The 16,273-nt window shown below is 58.2% G+C and overlaps 1 protein-coding gene and 1 long non-coding RNA gene across 2 annotated transcripts in view; one reads left to right on the top strand and one right to left on the bottom strand.

Moving 5' to 3' along the window:
• Positions 1 to 591: 591 nt before the first annotated feature.
• The window catches only part of DNM1 (dynamin 1), a 44,436-nt gene continuing 28,754 nt past the window's right edge, over positions 592 to 16,273 (bottom strand). The window contains 13 exon segments of the mRNA XM_040482486.1: positions 592 to 1,296; positions 4,395 to 4,501; positions 4,503 to 4,611; positions 4,979 to 5,220; positions 6,561 to 6,731; positions 7,101 to 7,112; positions 7,518 to 7,629; positions 8,370 to 8,479; positions 12,161 to 12,274; positions 14,667 to 14,678; positions 14,885 to 14,936; positions 15,150 to 15,220; positions 16,031 to 16,054. Coding sequence (XP_040338420.1) covers positions 1,224 to 1,296; positions 4,395 to 4,501; positions 4,503 to 4,611; positions 4,979 to 5,220; positions 6,561 to 6,731; positions 7,101 to 7,112; positions 7,518 to 7,629; positions 8,370 to 8,479; positions 12,161 to 12,274; positions 14,667 to 14,678; positions 14,885 to 14,936; positions 15,150 to 15,220; positions 16,031 to 16,054 — 1,209 coding nt within the window. The 3' untranslated portion in view covers positions 592 to 1,223.
• LOC121035057 (uncharacterized) overlaps positions 15,606 to 16,273 on the top strand; it is a 19,113-nt gene continuing 18,445 nt past the window's right edge. Inside the window, exon 1 of the long non-coding RNA XR_005792734.1 lies at positions 15,606 to 15,912. This is a non-coding gene — a long non-coding RNA (uncharacterized LOC121035057). The remainder of the gene's footprint in view (positions 15,913 to 16,273) is intronic.

Here is a 16,273-nt window from a genome sequence, read left to right as displayed (position 1 = left end):
ACAGAGGACAGTTTCCCATTGTCCAGAAATGGGTTTTATTCTCAGCCAAGAGACAGCAAGACTGGTGGTAGTCAGGGAACCACACAGCTGCCAGTATGGCACCCCCGTGCTCGACTGGGGGAGGGACGGAAAGGTGGCTGTCCACGGGCTGGGCATGATGGGGAGGCTCATCAGAGGTGGCACACGCTGGAGAGGGGGATGTCAGGGTGACAGTGTTCCCTTGTAGTTGGGCCACAAGACTCCTCAGGGACAGCATGGTGATTGATTCCCAACACTAGCGGCGAGGCTGTGGCGGCCGTGTGTGTGTGTGTGTGTGTGTGTGTGTGTATGTATATATATATGAATATTTATAGATATTTATAGAATGGGGTAGGAGCAATACCACAGAGGGGGCACAAGTTTTCACCAACATCACGCCTGGATGTGTCAGCTCACCACTACAACAGACTAAGTCACAGACGAAGGGGGAGGCTTTGGGGCTGGGGAGCCACTGTCAAGTCACAGAACAGCCGTCCAGGCAGGCTTGGAAAGGGAGGTCTCCGAGGAACAGAGGGATCTGGTTAGAGGTCGAAGGGGGGCCTGGGGCTCTCAGGACGGGATGGACTTGCCTGACCCGATCGGCTGGCAGTTGGAGAGAAAGCAAAGAGAGAACGGAGAGAAGGAGGGAGAGAACTGGTAAGGCAAGCAATGCCAAGCCCGGTGGGGCAGGAGGGGAGGGCAGGGCGAGAAAAGGAAGCTGCGGGTGTGGGCAAGGGTTCTGGAATGGAGGAGAGAGATGAGAAAGGGAAGGTGGGAGAACTGGAGATGAATGGGGGCCACAGCTTCCCCAGGGTCTGGGGTGGAGGTCAAGGCAGCCCCCCCCCCCCCCCCACTGCCACGCACGCTGGTCTCTCATACACCACCAGGCAGTGCACCCACAGCTCCAGACACATGCTCGGCCCCTCTGCCTTCCCTCTTTTTGTGGCCCCCTTGTCTTCCAACGTACTGGCCCAGGGCCACCCCTAGCCTTGGAGTGTGGGGCCGCGTGCCCCGTGGCCACAGCTACCAGTCCTCATGGAGAGAGACAGGAGAAAGAACACTGTTTGAGCCAGGAGGGCGAAGCTAAAAGGATGGCTGGAGGGGGCACTGGATACCCCTCTGGGCGGGCAGAAAGCCCGGAGTCCTCGGAAGGGACCCTGGGGAGGCAGGGAGGTCAGGCAGCCGGATGCCAGTTGGCCACAGGCTTATAAGTCTAAGAGGGGAGCCTCAGCTGGTCGGGGGACCACAGGTCGCGTAGGTGAGGCTGGGCCCTTCCTGCTGGGGAAAAGCAGAAGAGCAAGAGTCAGCGGCAGGGGCAGAGTGACAGGCGGGTCGCTGGGTGAATGTGCGGCCCAGACAGGGTGGGACTCGGAGAAGTTGACTAGGCTCAGGTCAGTGGACACTGTTGTCCCCTTGGCTGAAAAGTGTAGGTCACCCCTAGGAGCAACAGGCCCAAGCCCATGAGCCCGTGGACGGGCTATGGTGCTTTGTCTAGGGCCGAGGACGCTGTGGTTTGTAGTGTGCCTTCACAGGCGTGACAACACCAAGGAGGTAGGGGAAGGGGCCGTGTGACCCTGCCTCACCTGTGAGGTGTGGACAGGGCCCTCCAGCTTTCAGAAATCAGCACATAACCAGAGCCTTGGCCCCAGACTGCTGCTCAATCGCTGGCTATCTGATAGAGGAGATGGGGCTCTGACTTCCTCTGCCCTACCGTGGATTCGGTTCCCAGAGCTCCTTGCCCCAACAGCACAGCTCAGATGGGGGAATGAGCGTGGCATCCCCAGGATGAAGTTCCAAGGCCTCTGGCTGTCTGAGTCCAGCCCCATGCACAACGATGCCCGCCCCCTCCGAGTTCCCTGCCTCTACACCATAAACCGTGAGCTCTCTGCCCTCCCTGACGGCTCCAGAGAGCACCCATGTCTGCCAGCCTGGGTGCGGAGCCTGTCCCAAGAGCTCCCCAGGCTCAGCCATGGAGGTCTTGAGCAGTGGCACTGAGTCCCGAGGCTCGCTGAGAAGGGAGGTGAGAGAGCCAGCTGGCAGCAAGGACAGAAAGAGGAAAGAATAAGTCTGGAGCTGCAGAAGGGAGAGGGAGGGGAGCCTGGCTCTGAGGTCCCGGGTGCGCCCCCCAATGTGGAGCTGGTGCAGCGGGGGGCAGACACACCGTTCATGCAGCAGGCAGAGAGGCATGTATGTACCTACCGTGGCTGACGCTCCTCAGGGGTCACTGATAGTGATTCTGAAAGACAGCACGAAATCAACATGGCAGTTCACACGCACGGACGGGGCAGGCCCGGGGGGTGGGGTCACGCACACGCACACGCCCGGGCGTGCACACACATGCTGTGAGGCCCCCTGGCCCCGCATGCGCACGCTGACACATGCCCACAAACAACACGCACACGTACACACCTCCCTCCCTCGCCTCCCGCTGCCCAGCACCCTCACTGGCCGGCACGTGCAGCACGGATCCGGGGCATGCAGCCACTCGGCACATTGAAGCACACGCGCGGGCTGAGTCACAACACAGAAGCTCGCCCGGACACAGGAGGCGTTTGCACCAGCTCCCTGCACACTCGTGCCTGGCGTGCTCAGAGGGCCACCTGCAGTGCTCCGTAAGGGACAGGTCTTGCTTTCTCAGGGTCCAGCTGTCATTTCTCTGCCCAAGAACCTCCCAGGGCTCCCTACTCCCCACAGCATTGAGCCTCAAGAAGACAAACTTCTGTGAACTTTTAAGGTTTTGCAGCCTGCCCCACTGTACTCAGGGCAACCTTTTCTTATTCTTCCTCATTCCGTCTGCACTCTCCTCTGGCCAGCGGCTCTCCTCAATGCATCCCCACTAAACCTTCGCCCACACTACCGCTCCATACCCAGATGCCCCTGACTTCTCACCACCTGAGTCTCATCCCAGTCAGCCCCCGGACCTCCCCCATGTCAAGCTGTCTTGAAGCTTCCCAGACTGTTCTCTTCCCCGAGGCAGGGCCGTGACTTGCCAAGTGTTTCCTGTGTGTTGGCAAGACTGGGGTTAGAGCAGGTGCCAGATCTTTCCTCTTTCCCTATGTCACACCTCAGCGCGCACCTGGGCGTGCCAAATTCCCTTAAGAATCTGAACACCCAGGGAAGTTAGCAAAGTGTTCCTACAGCCACATTTGCACTTCATGCGGCTTCTCTACAGTCACTGTCTCTCTCCCTCCATCTTCACGCCAACCCTGGGAGAAAGACAGAATGTTAAGTATCATGTGGTAGAAGGGACACTGAGGCCCTGGGAGGGAAAGTGACTTGCTTACAAGCACGGGGTTAACCAGAACCTCTGGGCTCCAGTCCAGCGCTCTTGACCAATACCATGCTGCCTGCTTTACCCATCTGCTTTGGTCATCAGAGCACCGTGGAAGCAAGTCCCATCTCTGCTTCATCTGGGGTTCATGGAAACTAGACCCATGAAGGCTAGGTCCTACCCTCCAGCCATCTGGAAACACAGGTGGATGCTATTGGTCTGATGTGCTCTTCCTCAGAGAATGTGGCCAGTGGAAACACGGACTGAGATATCAGAACGAGCTTCCTTGAAAAAGGGTCATGAATCGAGAAGGCAAAGCCAAGGGATGAAGTAGAATTCTTTTCCCTGGAAATCTCTGGGAACGGGGCAGCCTTTCACCCACTGCTGCCCCCCACCCACCATGTTGGTCCAGGCCAGGTAGGGGCAGGGGGAAAAAAGAAAGCCATTAGATTGCCCCGTCCCTCCCAGTCCCCTTTCCCAGCTGCTCGGCGTCCTAGCCCCGTGCCTGAGTGCCATTCTTACGCTCACACCCGTGTGCACGCCCACACACACATCACACACACCTTGCTGGTCACAGTCACAGCCTGGCCTCTGTTGCTGTGGGCCAGAGGCCAGACACCCCTCTTGGGACAATTCAGAGTCAGGACTCAGAAGGGGGGCATCAGAGTAGCCCTGAGGGTAAGTGAACAAACTCCACATCTGGAGAAGATCGGAGTTCAAATCCCCAGACGTGAGGTGGGTCACTCGGGGCTGGGAGAGAGAAGTGGAGGACGGAATGGAGAAGGCGGAGAGCGAGGAGAAAGGAGGAGGTAGGCAACAGTGGGAGAGAGAAGTGAAAAGGGAGGGAAGCGCCATGCAAGTGCTGGAAAGAAGGGGGCAGGTGGGATGAGTCCCACGGCCCCCTCCGCAGAAACGACGACCTCCGGGACTCAGCGCTCCCTGGGGGGGGGGGGGGGGCAGGCTCCGCCAGCCCTCGGCCACACCTCCCGTAGCTCTGGCACCCACGTCCGAAGCGCCCCGGATGGAGGGGGTCGGCTCTGGCCCCACCTCCCTCCCGGCCACGCCCGCCCGGTGGTCTCTTCCGACGCTTTCAGCCCCTACTCACCTGGGGACCCCGGGCGGGGCGCGGTTGGGGCGCGAGGGCACCTGGGGGGGAGGACCGAAGGGGTCAGGGGAAGCCCCCGGCCTGGAGGGCACGGGGGGCGCCCCCCCCCAGGGCGGACCCAGCAGGCGGAGGCCCAGGAGCAGGGCCCCGCGACCCGGGCCGGGCTGGGGGCACGGCGGGGGCTCGGCGCTGCGGAGTGGGGCTGGACGTGGGTGACCTGCGGGCGACAGGGTGCGGAAGACAAGGAAGGGAGAGGTGAGCAGCTCCGCCCCACCCTGAGCCCCGCCCCCAGCCCCGTGCCGGTCACGCCCATGCGCGCAAGCCCCGCCTCGCCCCGCCCTACTCGTTCCCGGAGTTTAAGGCCCGCCTCCGGTGGCTCTAAAGTTCCAGCTCCACCCAGCCCCGCAGCCAGCGCTTCACGGCAAGCCCCGCCCCGCAACAAGCCCCGCCCATTTCTAAGCCCCGCCCCCTGCTCCAGGTGGGAGCCGCTCCGGCGACGCGGGCGCGCCACTGCCCGGTCCCGGCCCTCCTCCCGCGGGCCCCGGGCTGGGGGGCTTTGGGGCCGTGGGGGCCGGCCCTGGTACCTGCGTCCGGCCGGTACGCTCTGCACCTGCAGCCAGGAGTCGTCCACAGGCGGGGGCATGGGCGTGCTGACAGTGGTCGTGTTGATGTCGCCGATGATGCTGAGCGCCTCCTTCAGTGCGTGGTACATGCGCAGCATCTCGTCGCGCCGCTGCGCCTGCTCCGCCGACTCCTCCATCAGTGTGTTCTGGTCCCCGCACGAGTACAGGTTGGCCAGCAGCTCCGAGAAGATGAATTCCTTCGTCTGCGGGCGAGGAAGCGAAGAGAGGACAGGCTGGGCTCTGACGCCTGTACCACACTGACTGCGCCGTGGTGTGTGCGCTGGACTGAGAACTCGGGGCCGGGGGAGAGGGAAGTGTCCTGGCTTTGCCGCCCCCTGAACTCGGAGATCTCCCCCGCCCGCCACTTCTCCGTCTCCGTCCTTGCTCTTTCCTCAGATAGTCCAGAGAGGAAAAGTGACCTGTTCCAAGTCATAGATTGGGGAGCGCTCCCAGGGCCTATCATGCAACCAGGACACCTAGCTGTTCAGCTTTGTTTCGGTCTCAGTTTCCCCATCTGTAAAATGGGGCATTTGCACCCTGTCCAAGGACTTGCATGCTCCACTGGGCCAAAATAAGGTGGATGACAGTTTAAATTTTCTGAGCCCTTGAGTGACAGGTGTAAATGTGTGTTTGGATTGGATGAAATGTGTCTGTGTGTGTAGGGGGTTGGGGGGGGGAAGTTAATGTTCTCCTTAAACTCCGCAGGTGCTACCTGGCCCAGGCTCTGGGATATTCACGGAGAGGCACTGAGGTTTTTTATGCCACAGGCCTGTGTCTTACTTACTCGTTCGTTATTCAGTGATGTGCTGAGAACCTACTATGTGCCAGGCACTGCGTTACTCTGTTCTTTTTATCCCTTTAATTCTCAACTCTGTTATTATCCATATTTTACATACAAGGGAGCAGAGGCTCAGAAAGGGTAGTTTACTGAAAGTCAAACAGAATTTGTGGCAAAGCCAGGATTCAAACACAGTACTAATTCTCTGGCAGCCATGCTTTTTTTCACTAAGCCATGGATGGTAGTGGTTCTCTGGGGTATGTATTTTTTTTTTCCACGTTTATTTATTTTTGGGACAGAGAGAGACAGAGCATGAACGGGGGAGGGGCAGAGAGAGAGGGAGACACAGAATCGGAAACAGGCTCCAGGCTCTGAGCCATCAGCCCAGAGCCTGACGCGGGGCTTGAACTCACGGACCGCGAGATCGTGACCCGGGCTGAAGTCGGACGCTTAACCGACTGCGCCACCCATGCGCCCCCTCTGGGGTATGTATTTTAAAACACAGTCTGGGACTTCTCAAAAGATGTGATTCCCAGTCCCTTTTGGAAAACATTTAAGAACATTTGTAGTGACTTGGATATGTGAATCTACAAAATAATACAAGGAACTCACATTTTATTTCTTTTGGACAGCTCTGGCGTGGCCCTATACCTACCTCTCTAGACCTGGTCCCATGGGACTGGCCTGTGCCTCCCCGGGGCCAACCTGGCTGCTGCTTCCCTGGTCCCAAAAGAGCACCCACTGCCCACGAAGCGTTGCACCCACATTGTTGATCATGAGATGCATGATGGTCTTCGGCATGAGGTCCCTCACGGTCTTGTTAACGATGGCCATGTACGAGTCCACCAGGTTCCGGATGGTCTCCACCTGCCGCTCTAGCTGTGGGTCCATGGAGTGCATGAAGTTGTCCGAACCATTCTCCTCAGTCTCGCTGGCCTGCCATTGAGAATAGAGGGCATTAGGGTGGCTGGGCTCTCGCAGCCAAGTTCTAGGCGCCCCCAGGGGCTTGGCCCCTCCCTCCAAGGGTGGCCTGGAACACTGAGGCGCACAGAACAAATGGCCTGCACACACAAATGCCAACTCCCCCAAACGCTCTGCATCTGGGCTCTGCCCAGTGCCTCCGAAGACCCCAGACCCTGTTCAGTCTTATCTCGGCTCTCAGTCTAGTGCCTAGAATTTGCCTCAGTTTCCCAGTCCATCGATTAGGAAAGGCTTTCCAAGGTCCCTTCCTGATTCTAAAGACCTGGCCGGAGCTTCGGCCAGGCTGGAGACACCTGGCTGAAGGCGAGGGAGGGGCACACTCACTTTCTCCTTGTCCTGGGAGGCCCACGCCAAAGCCACAGAGGTCACGCCGCCAGCATTGCCACCGCCGCCGCCACCAGCAAGCAGAGCCGGAGCAGACACACACACAGAGGAGAAGGGGAGTGAACTCAGGGCGCCCTACCCCCACTCTAAAGCAACTCTAGACATCAGGGAAAGAGAGGAGGAAAGTGGAGTAGCCACAAGAAACCACCATTATATGCAGGGGATGCGCGAAATGCCAACGGGGCAGAGGAGGGGCCAGAGGAGGGTCACGTAAAACCAGCATTGGAGGACGGGAGGAAGGCTTAACTCTGACCCCGCCCCAGGACAGGTAGGGGGGGCATCTGTGCCCGTAAGGGCCCGTAAGGGCTGAGGCTGGTGACCCAGGTGGCTTGGCCCCCTCCCGGCACTACCACTCACCCCAACGCGCTCCGGATACACGCCAGCCCTCAGGAAGGAGGCCTTCCAGCTGTCCACCTCCTCCTGTGTCTCACAGGCCAGTTCCAGCTGCCGATAATCCTTGTAGACATTCCTGCAAGGGCAGGCAGGGAGGGGAAAAGGCATGAAACCCACTCACCCAGGTGGTTAAGGGCATGCATGGATGGGGGGGGGGGGGCGCAGTCATCATGCCTGGGGTCCAGTCCTGGCTCTCTCACTTCCCAGCTGTGTGACCCTGGGCAATCCTCCTGTCTCCAAGCTTCAGTTTCCTTGTCTAGAAGATGGGTTAATAATGACTCCTACCTCCCTGGGTCACTGTCAGGATTCAGTGAAACCAGCAGTACGATGCTCTAAGAAAAAGGGGGACTGAGCCCCTCATAAGAGGGACATCCCTGACCAGGCAGCCCCCAGTGGCTCCCTCCCTGGCCCTCTGGGGACCTCCCTGATGGCAACTGTACTGAACCCTCATCTCGAGGGAGGTGAAGCCCACAGGAATCAGCCCTGGCTTGGGAGGGGAGAGACCCGGTATTGTCACGGACCCCACTGGACACTGAACAACAAGAAGGGGACCAGGCCTGATGGGCTTTTCTTCGTCCCCAGTGCCCGGCAGAGTCTATGCAGAACAGGCACTAACCCACTAACCGAATGACTGGAAGGTGGGGGGGGGGGGGGGGCGGCGGAAGGGGGAAGGAGATTTTGATATGAAGTCCAGCACCGAGTAGGGACTGGGTAAATATCTGTCAAATGAATGACGCGCTGTGGGGCTCAGGGCAGGGTCCCTCCCCTCTCTGCCCAGTGAGGCTGGTTTGGGGCTTGCAGGGTCTGGGGACCCACCTCTGCTCAGTGTTAAAGAGGGCAAAGATGTGCTTGCTCGACATGAAACCTTTCTCCACATCCCGCAGCTTCAGGTTGTCCACGGAAAGCATGTATTTCTTCTCTTTCTCCTGCGGATAGAGATGGGAGCAACGGTGAGGGGGGCCGCGCCTCACGTCCAAAGAGCACTCCGTGCTGGGGGCGGGGGGCTGGGGCTGCGGACCCCCAGAGTGGCCCCGGGCTTCTGGGCGCCAGGGCCCCCCTGCACTGAACAGGTGCTGTCTGAAGAGAGCTGGAGCCCTGGGCCTGCTGAGCACCTCTGGTGCCCAATGACCTTCAAGCCTTTCCCAAGAGCGCAGGGTGGCCAGGCTGAGGGTGGGTCCCAGTCCCACCCCAAGTGAGCCCTGGATGCAGTCCAGGCCGGCCCCAGCCAGGGACCCCGCCCTCAAAGCCTCTCTCCCCGCCGGCCCGGCCAAAGGAGACCTGCTTCGGATAAGCTGCTGACTTCATTTCCTGACTGTGGAGACAGAGAGACAGAGAAGGGGGGGCCACCGGCAGCCCCAGCGGCTTCAAAGGGCCGGCTCAGCCCACTCCCCCCAACCCACCCATGTGTTAGCAATCAGGCGCACGGCACAGACCCGGAGGTGGTCCGCCTGTGTGTGCAACGTGTGTGTGGCCGTGTGCCTGTGCGAACGCACGCCGGCCCGAGCACGTACACTGTCACCACCGTGTGTCAAGGCGGATGTGTGCACGCTTTTGTAGATGCGGGTGGCAACTGTAAATACCTGTGTCGTACGGAGCGTGCCCGCGGGCCACACTGCGGGCACACACATTTGCGTGCCTGTGGCCTGTTTAATGGGATTGGTTTGGCCGGAGCCCTCTGGGAGGAGTGATGTGTATCTGTGGATGCGCATGTGGGCGCCAGGCCGACGTGCACGCGCGTGTGTGCCTGCCATGGGCTGAGATCTGTCTGTAGGTTGCTAGGTTCAAGGGAAGGCCGGGGGATCTGCGGACGAGATAGTCCAGGATCGGGCTCTGGGAGGAGGACAAGGGTTTCTGCTGCCGGCACCCCACTTGCCCACACCACAGGACCCATGCTGTGACCGGGGGTGGGGTGTGGGGGGCGGGCGGGGATGTCTATGTGGGTCTCAGGGACTCAGGGCTTGGGCACGAGCCTCGACCAGGACCACGGGTCAGGGGCTGGGTTTAGGAGGACCCTGCTCCCAGTCCTGCCCACCTCCTTCTGCCCCCCCCCCCCCCCTCCACCCGCCTGGCCCATCCAGCCACATAAAGCCTTCTTTATGCCAGGCGGGTGGCCAGGAGCCCCAGAGGGCGGCTGGGGGAGGAGAGGAGGAAGTTGCACACGCGGCCAGGGAACATCTGGAAGCATTCGAGGGAGGCCCCGCCACCACCCGCCCTGCCGCCCTGCCTGCGCTCTGGGGTTGGACTCTAGGTAGGAGCGGCCTCCTCCCCCCACCCCTCCCTTCCTGCTGGCCGGCCCCCTCCCCAGGCCCCTCCTTCCCAGCCACAGCTCCCGCTCACCCCTGCCACGTCAAAGGAGGCAGAAGGGGAGTCGGGAGCAGAGAGCTGGGCTGGGGCTGGGGGGCCTTGGATCTCCAGGAGACGGGGCCGAAGCTCCCACCCGACCGACAGACACTGCTGCCTGGATGGATCAGAGGACACCTCCACTCCGTCTACCCAGTGTTTAGACTATCTGTTCAGGACTCCCAAATTGTACAGTAGTCTGCACATTGGTTAGGCTGGGCTGGGTTAGACCCTCGGCACCGCCGCTGGAGAGCTGGACCGACCCCCACACGCCATCCCAGAACCGGAGTCTGGAGACCGGGCAGGGGACTGGGGGGGGGGGGGGGGGGGTTGGGAGGGATGCTGGGAGGAGGTGCAGAGGGAAGGGGGGGTACCCTGCTGTGAGACGGGATGTGGGTGCTGACGGGTGGCAGAGGAAGAAATGAGAAGCTGGGGGGTCAGCGAGGGCTGGGGGTTTGGGCAGCCGCCTGTCTGCCCAGAGGGCCACCCGAGTCCCAAAGGCCAGAGGGCTGGCGGCTGGGGTAGAGAGGGGGACAGATCACGCTCCTCACAGCCCAGACCATCTCCATGTCCCCCAGGTGTTCTAGTGCAAAACTCCGCTCACATCCAACACACACACACACACACACACACACACACACACACGAACTCAACGACTCGACACGCACAGCCCCCCCCAACTCAGGCACATACATTCCCACACCCAAACTAAAATCACACATCTGTGACTCCTGCACATCTCACGCACACACACGTGCGCGTACACGCGCACCCTCACCATGGAACACCGGCCCTCTCCCATCCTTACGTCCCAAGTACATGCATATTGTTCCCCGTGCACACCCTCCCTCCTCAAGTCCATCTGCCACATACACGCACCTTCACTTATACACCGAGCACAGGCGCACACGCCCCAGAGTCAGACCTCAGGCACACACCGTCTGCCCCCAACCACACCTAGATGCTTACACCCCAAACGCTCTCCGACACCCCCCCCAACATCCACCAGCCTCGCACACCCCGCCTCCCGGCATTTGCTGCCCACCCCCACCCCGCCCACACCAACTCAGCACGGCTCCCACAGGCGACCCCACTCGAATGTGCACACAAAGCTCAATGAGACCCCGTCACGGGAGGACAGGGCCCCTCTTGGATACATTTCCCTGCAGTGTAGCCCTCAGCCCCAGGTCACACGGTCCCCTGGCCCCGTATGAGGAGCCCAACATAAGGGCACCAGGAGTTCTGGGGCCAGCGGTCAGCACCCCCGGCCCACGAGGGGTCTAGGTAGCCTGCCTGAGCGACGGAGCAGGAAGCGACCCCCCCCCCCACCTCGTCGCGCCACCTCACACTCCCTCCCTTCCAGGGGCCCCATGCTCTGGGAGAGGCCAGCGTTGGGGTAATGAGGTCCAGATGGCTTGGCGCCCCAGCCAGTGACGACAGAGGGCCCGGCCCAAGATGGGGGGGGGGGGGGGGGGCCGGCCCGGGATGACGGGGGGGGGGCGGGGATCAAGGAGGGGGCTCGGAGACCAAAATCACAGCCCCCACCCCAGCCCCACTCCCCCACCGAGAGCGCCCTCTCCTCTAAAAGCTTCCTCAGGAAGAGGGTCCCCTCCCCCACTCTGTGGCCAGCTGGAGTTCATTACTACAAGCCCCCCCACCCCCCCGCCCCCAGCCCTCCCTATTCTCTCTGGTCACCTCTGGAATCCAGATGTGGAAGCCAAATAGACTCATTCTTAAAGGAGACCAGCAGCAGGGGAGGGAGACGGCAGGGGCTCTGTCTGCCCCTGTGGGCAAGGAGGGGTTTTCCGTGGCTCCTCTACAGGGCCCCATCACTCCTGGTCCTTCAGCCTCGAGGCATCTGGGGCACCTCCTCTGCACCGACAGGGTCTGGGGGACTGGGGTGCAGGGGTTAACAGGGCGTCTGGCAGCTGGACGTGTGTGTGTCATAGGCCTGTGGGGGCCACGGGGGAGGCGGCACGCCCTTGGAGCAGGAAAACAGGAAGGCCACAGGGCTGGTGGGGTCAGGGGGGTGCCCAGCACCCCTGCCCACCCTCTCCAGGGCGCTGAGCCCCAGGCTCCCCGATCCTGATAAGCCATCTTCTCTGTCCAGCCTGGATGAGCTCCCGGGATTGCCTGGATCTTTGCAGCCCAACTCCATCCAAGGGTCTTTGATGGGATTAAAAAAAAACCCGTTTGTTGGGTGGTTCGGTCTACTCCTAGCCCAGGGTGTCTGAGCCTCACCCCCTGACCAGTGGCTCTTTCCTTACCTCGTCATCCTTATACCAGGACAGATTCTCGGCCGTCAGCACAAACCAGTACTCCTTGGAGCCCCCCTTCATGATGCCAATGTTGTTGATGGTCAGCCAGCCCTTCCGGATGACCTGGAGGGTGAGAGGGCAGGAGGTCAGTGGGCAGAGGCCCGGATTCCCTGCGGAGTAGGCAAAGAGAGGTGCTCAAAAGCCCGCCCCTCTTCTAGCTCTTGGAGGCCTGGCCGGTCAGAGCAGGCCAGACCTGCTCTGGTTTGAACCACAAGTGAATAGACTGGAAGAGGCAGGAAGGCAGAGGTCGGGTCGGGATAAAGAGCTTTTGATAGTTAGAGCCACCTGAGTAGGGGACTGGTAGCCTTCGTAGGGGATGAGCTCCCCACTGCTCAAAGTGTGGAGTCGAGTTGAGGTGGCCAACTGGGCCACACGATTCTGAAGGTCTTTTCAACTTGAGATGCACCTTATTGTAAGACTTGTTTCTGACCTCAGGGACTTCGCACATGCTGCTGCCGCCTCTGCCTAGAACGCACTTCCCCTCCTGTTTGTCAAATTCCTATGCGCCCCCGCCCCGGGCATCAGCTCAGGAGTCACATTCTCAGGTGGGCCCTCCCTGGCCCCCAGTAGGAGTCAGGACCCCCACTATAGTCTTATTGTCTTTTATCACTCCCTTCTGTGACAATGGCTGATATTCAAAATTGTGTGTGTGTGTGTGTGTGTGTGTGTGTGTGTGTGAGAGAGAGAGAGAGAGAGAGAGAGAGAGAGAGAGACATCATCTCTTGATGCCTGTCTTGCTAAATTGTGAGCTCTCTAAAAGCTCACTGGTATATTCGAGCACCTTGCAGTGTGCTTGGCAGGCAGAAAGTGATCAATAAACATCTGTGACATGAACACATGAATGCAACAGAAGTAGGGTTCTCCGGGTCTCTGGCCCCAGGCTCTGGACAGGAGTGGGGTGTTGGGGAGTGGGAGCAAGGGGAAGGGCTGAGCACGAACTGAACAGGCCCCTTTGTCCCTGGGGAGCCCAGAGTAACAGGCAAAGGTCTCTTTTCATTGTAGGAAGCTGCTGTCCCCAAGACCATCCTGAGCCATCACCGCAGACCAGGGCCTGCAGATTCTACTCCAAGGTCAAGGCCACTAAGTAGACCCTAGCAGTGGGCCATCCTGAGTGTGAGGAAGCTTCTTCTGCTCCATCCCCTGGCCCTGACCTCCCTGGCTTTTCTGAGCATCCAGAGAAGACAAGAGGAGCCTGGGGCTCGCAGAAAAGCCCTCTGGGGTCAGGCCCACTTCCGAGGCCCCCAAAACCCTCCTGGAGCCTTCCTTGACCCTCTCTGGCTTCCCCAAGAACCTTGCAGAGAACCCAAGTCACGCAGTGGATCAGTAGCGGTGTAGCTGTCTTAGCCTTTAACAGAAACAAGAGAGCCAGGTGCCCCATGATCCTTCTTCCACCCTGTCCCGGTTCGGTGAGGATCCCCTCAGTGTCTTGCCACTGTCTTCAGAATTGAGTCCAAATGCCACGCCCCGGCACTCCATACCCCAGGATCTGACCAGCAGACCTTGTCATGCTACTTCCTGCTGACTTGCAGCCTTCGTCCTCCCTTGGCCACCCCCAGCTCTGCCAAACCTCCAGCCAGAGCCCCTGCACCAGAGACCTCCTGCTCTTCCAGCTCCCACCCTGCCTGGGTCCTGACTGCAGGCTCAGGTCTCCAAGGGACAGCACCAAGGTCTGACTCCTGTCCAGGGACCAGCACAGCATAGACGCCACCGAGCGTTTGCTGAACCGAATTGCCCTGGGATATTACATTCATCAGTAGTATCATCACTAGTATCATCAGTAGTATCATCACTAGTGAGCACCTACTGTGTGCCAGGCCCTGGGCTGAGGGCTGAGAACGTGCTGATGGACAAGAGAGACCCGGCCCTTTCCCTCATGGGGTTTGAGAAGGAACCAGATATGAAGCCAATAATCACACGAACACCTAGATTATTGTAAAGAAACTATGGCCTCTGGAAAATTCCAGATTATGGCTTGTGTGTACAGGTGAGGATGAGAAGTGGTGTTTCAGCAGAGATCTGAAGGGCAGAAGAAGGCAAAGAGGGACATGTTTCTTGATATTTCACTCATCTCTTTACTCAACTCTCTGGTAGAGATGGCCACCTTAAAAATAGATTTCTCTCTCATCCATCCATCCATCCATCCATCCATCCAACAGATATTTAAGGAGCACCTAATGATTTCCAGGCCCCCACCAGCCATTTTCACTCACCCAGCCCACATGATCTACCTCTGACTGAAGGAGATACTTAGCTCATGCACACTGATGGGTAGGCTGATGGCTCTGTGTATGGCTAAGCCTTGCCTCTGGACTGAGATCGTGTGTGGACACCCATGTGCTGGTGTGTGCAAGCAGCTCAGGCCAGGGTGCCCTTCCCCCCCCGTGTGTCCCCACTACAAATGGGCCCCCTCCTCCCCCTCACTACATAAGCCAAGAGCCCCAGTCCTGGTACTCACCAGAATCTCATCCTGCAAAGAGGTAACCATAGCAACCACGAGAAGCATCGGGAGAGAGGAGAGAGGGTTACTGAGGCAGAGTGGGAGGCTTGTGGCTGGCAGCTGACAGGCTCCCTGGCCCCTGTGAGACCCTTCCCCTCGGGGGGAGGGGACTCTCAGAGCTTGGCGTCCGTCCGGCACCCTCCATCCTTCCGGCTGGGGCACTGGGGTTCACTCACCTGGTTCCCTGAAGCCTTCTTCTTGTTCATCTGGTTGCTCCTCTGCTGAGCACTAATAGGGAGCGAAGGAAGAGTCTCAGAACTTCTCTCAAGAGGCCTTGCTTCAATGCCACTACCCAGTGGGCACCACGCTCAGAGGGTCAGCCCAGCAGGCCTGTGTCCTATACATGCATGCATGCATGCGCACGGGCACACACGCACACGCACACGCACACACACACACACTCCCGGGAGCTGTCACCTTCTCTGCCTAGGGAGCACTCACTTGGCAAAGCCTATGAAGTCCTCATGATTGGTATTCATGTAAGCCAACTCAATATCGATGAGAAGCATGACCTTTGAGGATACACACGTCAGCAGGCAAGGGGAAAAAGTACGGCAAAGTTTTAAAATGCATGAAAAGCTGGAAGAAATATACTTATGGCACCTATAGAATCCATAATAAATCAATCAACACATCAGTAATAGTATCCATAATAAATAAAAGAGTTCCTACAAGTCAATAAGTGAAAGGCAGACAAGAAACACAAATCAAAAATAGTCAGAGAACATGGTTGCATAATTCATAGAAGAAACGCATATAATCAGTAAGGATGTGTAAAAAAAAAAAAGCTCACCCTCATTAATAAAGAAATGTAAATGAAAACAATGAGACCCTTTCATAATCTATCAAATGAATAATAAATATTTATAGTGACCAGTGTGGGCACACTGTGGGGAGACAGATTCTCATACACTGTTGGTGGGAATGTAAATTAGCATCACCTTCTTGGAGGGTAATTTGGAAATATTTAACAATATTAACATGCACATATTCATTTCTAGAAATCTATTTATCTATCTATCTAGCCGGTATCTATCTGGTAGATAAGCTCATCAAGTGAGCAAAGCTATGTATCCCAGGGTGTTCAGTGTGGTGTGGTTGGTAATAGTGAAAAATTGGAAACAAGCCAACGGCCATAAGAAAGTGAAATAAATTATGGTTGCTTCTAAGCAATAAAGCACTCTACAGCTGTTCAAAAGAACGAGTGCCTGGGTGGTGCAATCGGTTAAGCATCCGACTCTTGATCTCGGCTCTGGTCACGATCTCGCAGTTCGTGAGTTCGAGTCCCACTTCGGGCTCTGCGCTGATGGTGCAAAGCCTACTTGGGATTCTGTCTCTCCTTCTCTCTGCCCCTCTCCTGCTTGTGCTCTCTCTCTCTCAAAATAAATAAATAAACTTCTAAAAACTTAAAAAAAAAAAAAAGAATGAGGACAATTTCTAAGTTCTGGGATGGGAAGATCCCCTTTGCAAATAATGAGGACTAATGGGATTCAGAACTGAGTCACGACCAGAGTGACTTTTTTTTTTTTAAGTGGAAAGTGGAAAAAATAAAATTTGTTTAAATG

The sequence above is a fragment of the Herpailurus yagouaroundi genome, unplaced genomic scaffold (genome assembly GCF_014898765.1).
Source record: "Herpailurus yagouaroundi ecotype Mexico unplaced genomic scaffold, PumYag 160, whole genome shotgun sequence".
Lineage (NCBI taxonomy): Eukaryota > Metazoa > Chordata > Mammalia > Carnivora > Felidae > Herpailurus > Herpailurus yagouaroundi.
This window is presented reverse-complemented; position numbering and strand designations above follow the sequence as displayed.